General features: G+C 51.2%; 1 protein-coding gene across 1 annotated transcript; it reads right to left on the bottom strand.

Moving 5' to 3' along the window:
* Positions 1–1,540: 1,540 nt before the first annotated feature.
* LOC128948625 (cell division cycle protein 20 homolog) lies at positions 1,541–7,436 on the bottom strand. The gene is made up of 10 exons (XM_054293395.1): positions 7,244–7,436; positions 6,552–6,697; positions 5,844–5,940; positions 4,788–4,916; positions 4,236–4,432; positions 3,512–3,606; positions 2,939–3,170; positions 2,704–2,829; positions 2,415–2,532; positions 1,541–1,719 (listed from the first exon to the last, which is right to left on the bottom strand). Exons 1-10 carry the CDS (start codon positions 7,434–7,436, stop codon positions 1,541–1,543), a joined length of 1,512 nt encoding a protein of 503 aa, XP_054149370.1.
* Positions 7,437–8,214: the final 778 nt, after the last annotated feature.

The following is an 8,214-nucleotide window of genomic DNA, read 5'->3' as shown; positions in this document are numbered from 1 at the left end:
ACTCCCAGCACCAAGTGCAGGGGTGTGGGGCAGGGCTCCTACAACAACAGCACAGCTCTGTGGAGGAGCCCAGCCTTGCATCTGGGTTTCTGCCTGCTTCCCCTTTAGAGACAGCTGTGGCCTGAGGATTTGTGTCTGAGGGAGAGCTCCATCCTTGGACCTCCTGATCTTTCCCAAGTGGCCAAATGGGGATGCACCAGCAGCACTGCTGGGAAGGTGCTGGCTCAGTGGCTGTTTTTGAGACTGTGCCCCCCATATCAGCTTTATGTGTGTGGGGGGGGTGCTCTGGTGGGTGTGGTTACACACTCACTGGCCTTGGCAGAGCACAAGTCGGAACCTTGGAAGGTTCCAGCTGCTGTAAGGCTCAGGAGGCAGAGCTGGTGCTAGGCACAGTGTGGCACTGTGCTGAGGGAAAGGTGAAAACAGTTAATAATCCACCCTCAGCTAATCAGTGAGGGCTGATGGGAGGCACAGGCTTGGTGGAGCTGCTTTGTACAGGCCAAGGTGCTTATCAGCTGTTCAGTGTCCCCAGCAGCCCCTGGCAATGCTGGTGCAGCTGAAGGACAGGCTTGATGGGTCTGGTGCAGCCCCACAACCTCAGACACTGTGGCTCCACCGTGCAAAGCAGCATGGCTGAGCTGGTTGTTGGTCAGGTAAGGGCTCAAATATATTTTCTGCAACTTGCTCCAGCACAGTTCAGCCTGGAAAAAAGGCATTTTTACAAGTGTAGGGGAGTCAAGCGCCAATAAATGTCAGCTGAGCCCTGGTGCTGGCTCCCCTGCATGAAGCCTCAGTGAGGCACCAGGGCCTCCTGTCAGCAGGAGGGGAAGGGAGATCAGAGTTGTTGGAAGAGTACGTGACTGAAGGCTGAGCACAGGGTTGGTGGTGCTTTGCGTGGCTTTTGCATGACATCCAGGCTGGCTGTGGCAGTGTAAGCTAACCTTTTGTTTTGCATCAGGCTTTATGCCAGAGCCAGCCCCTTTCCAGCCTTCGGGGTGATTACAGCTGTTGCTCTATATTTCCCTCCCTCCTTTTTTTTCCAACAGCTATTCTACTCCAGCACCATAGGCAGGCAGTGATGGCTGCCTGTAGCTAACAAGACAAACTGAGATCTGCCTGCAGAGCCATGGTAAGGTGTCTCTGGGCTTGTGAGACAGGCCAGGACAACACAAACTGAGGCCACAGCCATGCTGTGCTTTCAGTTGAGCCTGTGGTGGAGCTGCTCTGCTTGTAGTCAGCATCTAGATGGGGCAGGTGACATATCTGTCTTAGCTGGGACAGAAACAGAAGTACAGCCCTTGCACAGCATCCTTCTGCTAGGCTGTGCTAAGCTCAGGGGCCTGTAAACTGGCCCTTAAGACTTAGGCCTCCACTCTTTGCTCAGATCCCCAGCCTCAGGGAGGACTTGGGTTTAGGAGCCATGGCTTTTTCTTCCATCAGACTCCATTAAGAAAAAGTCAAGTTAAGCAGTTTATTAACATTTAAAATACTGTACAGTGTGTAAACCAAATATCCCCCTCCCCACAACAATCCCGTGCTCTCAGCGGATGCTCTGGTGAGGAATACCACTTTTGGCACAGTTTGCCTTCTCTTTCTCCTTTTTCTTTATGGGGTCCATCTCAAAACAGCTCCAGACTTGCACTGTTTCATCAGCAGCTGCTGAGGCCACTGTTGTACCATCAGGGCTCATGGTCAGGGTCAAGATTCTATCAGTATGACCTGAGGAGGAGAAGGAATGTGCAGTCAGGGCTGAGCTGATCAGCACATGCACATTTGCTCCTGTATGCTCCCATGAGCCCTGCCAGCTTGCATAGCTGTCTCCCCAGTGGCTGTGGCAGCGTGATTCCAGACCCCAAGCACACACTTGGATCAGTGGTATCTCTTCCACAGCCCCGTGGGCATGCTTTACTCCTAGCAGCATGGCCCCGGATACTGTCCTGTATCAGTGATGCTGCAGGCTCAAACCAAGGAGTGCAGCTGTCTTCAACCTCTAACACCCCCCCCACACCCAGGCCCTGTCCACCTATAGTAGGAGTCTTAGTATCTGTGAGTAAATGAAAAGGGGGAAATATAGTAGGAGTCTTAGTAAAATATTTGTATTGTATATTGAATATCTGTATATAGGCCTTGTCTTGATAAGCCCTGGTTGTTTTTGATGGGCTGCAGCTGCAATGTCCTTAATTGGGCTGCAGCTGTAGCTAGTGAAGATAACTGAGATAAAAGGGGCTGGGCTTGGCCAGTCAAGCTGAGCTGATAAGGAGCCCTGACGAAGAAGGAGCAACAAGCAGGAGAAGTCAGAGCTGTGAAGAACTGCCCCCAAGAAGTATCACTGAGAAGGTATGAGACTTTAGAGATATGATTGCAACAGTATGGGATTTTAGAAATGCAACAACAAGATAACAACATCCACCTACCTTGCAGCTCTGCAACCTTGGTCGTTATTGGATACTTCCATGTAACCAGCTGATTCTGTGCAAAGCCATGGCCTGAAATGATCTCCTTGTAGTTTGTGGACCATAGGATAGAAGTCACCTGCAAAGAGGCAGTAATACAGGTGAGACGAGGTGCTTGTGCTGATGCTCACCACTCGGAGGCGAGCATGGTCCCCCTCCTTCCCTGTGCCTTTGGGCCTGAGGAGCCAGCAGCTCTGTGTAGGTGTGCTGCCAGAAGGTGTTTGTCTCCAAGCTGATGTTCATATCTCACCTGGGAACGGGTATCAACAGCACTGAGGCAGGCGCCAGAACACACGTTCCAGATGCAGATATGTCTGTCTCTAGTGCCACCTCCAGTGGCTAGAACATTCATCTGCCATGGGCACCACGCCACAGCCTGAGCGAGGAGAGTTCATTTTAAAACATACAAGAGGCAACCTGCACCCAGCCAGTGCTGCATGCCTGCCTTGCACACACATATCCGCCTGTGGCAGCTCTGTGCTCACCTTGACAGCACCCTGGTGCTGAGTGAAGGTCTGTAGAGGAGCAAAGTCTCCACCCCCACCTTGGGTGCATGGCCAGACGTTCGCCAGACTGTCACTGCCACCACTGGCCAGGTAGCGGCCATCCAGAGACCATCTGAGTCCACACACCTCCTGTGTGTGGCCAGCAAGGGTGGCCACGTGACGCTCAGCCACTCGGACATCGTGGTGATGGATGTGCCCAGTCCGTGCACCACTGCAGAGAGAAGAGAAGGCTTACAGAGTCAGGCTGCACATTTTCACCCAAATCCATTTTCGTTGTTGCAAGGCTGCTATAGCTGCCACTGGGTTTCAACCAGTGTCACCAGCAACACAGGTCTGTTGGTGTGAGTGAAACACCCACACAAGCTCTTCACAACTTCAGCACAAATTGCAATACAGGAAAGAGGCCTTCTCCTCACAGCCCCAACAGATAAGGCTGAGTAAGAATCCCAAGCCAGGACCAACTTCTCTCTGCCATCCCTAACCCATGCCACACATAGATTGAGGGACAGGAGTTTGCAACAACTGGAAACTGCCCTTGACCCACTGCTTTACCTGGAGAGGATGCAGCTGTTCCAGCTGAGGGTTCCCACACGGCCACAATGGCTGGTCATGGTTCGGAGACGTTTCTGCTGCTCAATGTCCCATAGCTTATAGGGGCCTGAGTAAATATATGTATTGCAGTAAAAGATCTCTGTATTGTATAAGTGACCCTGCCCTGATTCTAGTTATTGTAAATGGGCTGCAGCTGCAATATCCTTGATTGGGCAGAAGCTGTAGCCCGTGGAGGTAGCTGGGATAAAAGGGGGTGGGGCATTCAAGGAGAGCTGGAAAGGAGCCCTGACTGAGAAGCAACAACAACACTGCTGTGAAGAGCTGCTGTGAGAAAACAACCTAGAAGGTATGAGACCTTAGAAATATGATATACAACAATATAAATGCAACAATAGCTGGAGAGGCAAAGCAAAAAGTTCTTCAGAAGAAACCCAATCCTGTTTCTATGCCCTAGGAACCTCACTGCAAAGAGCTCTGGCATTCAGCTTTCTCAGTAAGGGAACAGAGAAAATGTGTATCTCATTACTATAGCACAGAAGGTAACGCTGCTTGTCAGAAAACCCCCAGACCAAACCCTGCCTTGCATGCTGGGCAGTTCCACCCCACACCAGGGAAGACAAGTCAGGTGCATGGCATCCTTCCTCTGTCAGCAAAGGTTTTTTCCCCAGGCCCCACAGTTCTGTCAATCCCTAGAAAACACCTCTAGTTTTACTCCTGCATTCACCTGAACCTCAGCACTACTTGTGCCAACAGCAAGATAGTCTCCATCTTTAATCCATGACACAGAGGAAATGTAAGGATATGGATGCTCTGTCTGCAGTAGGGGGATAATCTCCCTAGTAGCGTAATTCCACAGATAAACAGCGTTGTCCAGAGCCACTGCCAGGAAGTTCTGGGAGCTCCAGTCTACGAGATTCAGATCTACAATTTGAAAGAGCAATGCAGGTCACACCATGCTTGGCTAGAGAGCCCTGCCCTTCACCCGTGCTGATGCAGCAGGTGTGGGTGCACGTGTGCACAGACACACGTACAGGTGAGGGGCAGCCTTCTGAGTGTCACTATGCCCAGCTGCTGGGGCCAGGTACCCTGCTCCAAGGCACCTACACAGTGCCCTAGACCACTGTCCCTGTAAGGCCACACAGGGACACTCCAGAAGTGGTCTGTGCTAGCCTGGGTACACAAAATAATACAGACAGCCCAGTCACACTGTCCTAGGAACAGCAATCCAGTGCAGAAAGTTCTGGATGCCCAGCACTAAACCCTGCAGCCTACTTACAGTAGTTGTTGAACATCTCTGGTGCATCCAAGACCCAGTCTGGCTTTGAGGGAATATATCTGCTCTTCTTCCTGCTGGATCCAGGTGCCATTTTCTGACTGTAGAGCACTTTCAGGTTATTCTGATAGCCTGTGTGCAGGGGAACAGGTTTGTTAACCTGAGTTAGTTTCCTCCCGGCTGAGTGCTGCTCACCCAACTAGGAATCCCTTGGAGTGAAAATAAAGTCCTAAGAGAAACACTCACAAGCCTGCCGTGCACAAAAATCACTGGCAGAATGAACTGCTGAACAGGGGTGAGCTACAATTTCCTCATTCATGGAAAAAAATTTAACAAACACTTGGGGTTTTGAATCCCATTATATTTAGTTGCAGTTTAAGCTAGAAAGTGTACAGCAGAGAGTTTCATGCTCTTACAGACTTCATGAAGGTTTGGAACCTGCAGTACAGGTGACTGTCACCGATATCTTTTCATAAAAATCCTTTCTTTAGGATTTTTCTCCCTTCTGAGAAGCTGTGGCTTCAGCAACAAAATGTAAACAACGGTTATCTGCTGCTGTGGAATGCAACAGGTGGATGCATGATTGGTCTTGGGTGAATGTTTGGATTTACTGACCACTCATGGCAGAGCTGGGTCTCACTCTCTGTTGAGACACAGAAATTTGTTTATTCATTCTTTTTCTATTCTTAGCTTAGCTAGCTTCTGAGAACTTTCCTTCTATTTCTTTTAGTATAGTTTTAATGTAATATATATAATAAAATAATAAATCAAGCCTTCTGAACATGAGGTCAAGATTCTCATCTCTCTCTTCACCCTGAAGACCCTTGCAAGCCCTGTAACAGGTGACCAACTGGCAGTCATAGCAACTCTCCTAAATAAATTCACTGTAACTGTTATGCCCTCCCTCGACCTCAGGAACCGTAAGAAAGGAGACTCCAGCCTGTACAGCTCTCAGAAACCAGTTGATTTCTCCTGTGACCACATACAGAGCCTCTGTGTTGCTGTTCCCCTGACCTGATCTCTGCTGCTGATTCAGCTCACAACGACTCTGTATCATACCTTCTGGAGCATTCTGTGGTTTTCCACTGAGGTGGAGGATCTTTGCCTCTTCTACATCAAAACCATTCAGATTCACTGTCCAGGCTTTCTGTTGCTCCTACAGAGACAAATCACCCTCAGTGCAATGCATTTAAAACAATTCCCACACTGCAATTTAAACAGACACCTAAGTCCCCTTCTCTTAGAATCTGAAGATGTTTGACTGTGCTGCAAGGGTCAGTCACACAGAGGCAGGTCAAAGCAGTTTTCCCTCAGACTTTCATACATCGTCCTGCTCACATTTTCACACAATGGCAAATTCAGTGTTATTGCCAGTGGGAAAAGCCACAGCCACAAAGCGACCAAATGCTTCATAAACAGATTTCAGAACACAGTGTAAAACATTCCAGAAGTGTTCCCTGTGGAGACATTGTCCTAGAATAGCTACCACCAGCAGTTTCACTTTGCATAGGCTCACAGCTCTGTGTTTTTGTTGCCTGCTACATTTTAAAACCTCATTAGTCAAAAGCTAAATTTTGCTACCAGAAGCAGCATAGGCTTAGAGTGCATGGCAGTCTCTACAGCTTCAATCTCATCCTAGGCTCCTGAAGCCCAGAGCTGCAAGTAGTGATGGCTGGGACTTGTCAGTCCCATGTGCCCACTTGATAGAGTAAAGGGGCAGGAAGGAGTAGCGGTTGTGAAGTAATTGTAACTTAGCAACATGCTCACCTTCTTGGTAGGGGAATCCTCATCAGGGTCATTCTCTTTGGTTAGGAGGAAATTTGCCATCTCCATCTGCATAGTGCTGCGGTTGGCAATGTAGCGATCCCCCCCAGCCTTTGTGGGGGTGCTTTGAATTCTGGATCCAGATTTACCTGCATTCACATATGAAAATATTGTCTTACAGCTATTTAACAGCCTATATTAGAGCTTTCATGGGAGCAAACCCAACACTCCTCCACATCACACCCACCAGACAAGTAGGACTCTGAGGTCTCATGCCACCCAGTCACAACTAACTTATATTTTCCTCCCTGCCACCAAGTTGGTTAGGGACAGTGTGGTGCAACTCCTTGGGTCTAGTGCAACAATTCCAGAGTCCAGAGATAAGGGGAAGATACTAAAACGCTCACAAGATGTAAAGCTGTCAGCTAACAGTCCTGCCCACACTCGTCCTAGCATACAACTGTGCCAGGAAGGCTCAGCTGGGCAAACAGCAGCTCGCCAGCCCCAGTGCTAAGAGCTCTGCCCCTAATGCTGGCAAGGAGGTGAGTGGCTGTCAGGAGCACAGCTCACCTCCTCCTGCCTGAGCAGCAGCCGGTAGGGCAGCGTGGCAGGGAGCCCAGAGCCCCATGGCTACAGACAAGCATCCTGGGCGAGGCTCCCGCACTCAACCTCCGTCGCTGGGGGCCGGCGCTCACCGGGTGTCTTGGACGGCGTCTTGCTGGAGCTGTGGGAGCGATTGGCCGGCTTCATGGGCGACACGCCGATGGGACTGGGCCCGGGGCCACTCTCCTTGGCCTTGCGCTGCCATCGCGTAGGCGGCGCATTCGGGATCAGCGTGTCCAGCTTCAGCAGCCCGCGCAGGTCCGCCTCGAACAGGAACTGCGCCATGGTCCTGTGGGCGGGCGGCGTTGGCCGTACCCACCGGCCAGGCTGAGCCTACTCTGACAGGCCCTGCCGGCCTCCCCATCACCGGACCGTGCAAGCGCTCCGGCTGCTCCTCCCCACCAACGGACACCCCTACACTCCCCAACCGCTCCTCGCGACACTCCATCAGCCTATACGCCCTCCCTCCACTCCTTGGGGGTCCTTGATCAGCCGGCACCCCTTCCACCCGCTCTTTGGGGCTTCCTCCGATAAGCGACATTCTCCCGTCCCCTGCCTTTACGGGGCAATCTCGTCCCTGCTCTTTATCCTCCCCACCATGCTTTGCCTCTGCCCTGTGCCCCTGGGGCTGCTCTTGGCCAGGCAGCCTCAGTGGGAGCCAGCACTGGCTGCAGCCCCAGCGGGCCCCCCAGGACAAGGCCCAGCAATTAGGAGGCCAATGAAAGCTCTGGGCAGCAGCAGAACCCTCAGCAGAGTTCTTTGGACCGTCATGGACTGGCCACACCTACACTGCAGCCTCACTGGCAATGTTTCCTATGTACAGTAGACTTTCAAAAGAAGCTGTCTGAGGGAAAGGTGAACTAAACACTCACTGTCTTAACTTAAGTCCAAATTCGGACAGAGCATAAGATGAATATCAGCTCCAAAACAAGCAGGCCTGCCAGGAACCTCAGCCAGCAGCCTGTTCCCTGACAGAAACCCCTTCCAAGGCCCTTCTGGGCATCAGGAACATGTGCTGTGGTTTCAGCTGCGCCTGTGGGAGCAATGGGGAGCGTCAGCCCGT

The sequence above is a fragment of the Melozone crissalis genome, unplaced genomic scaffold (assembly GCF_028551555.1).
Source record: "Melozone crissalis strain CALT ecotype California unplaced genomic scaffold, PUWL_Pcris_2 ptg000139l_1, whole genome shotgun sequence".
Taxonomy (NCBI): domain Eukaryota; kingdom Metazoa; phylum Chordata; class Aves; order Passeriformes; family Passerellidae; genus Melozone; species Melozone crissalis.
This window is presented reverse-complemented; position numbering and strand designations above follow the sequence as displayed.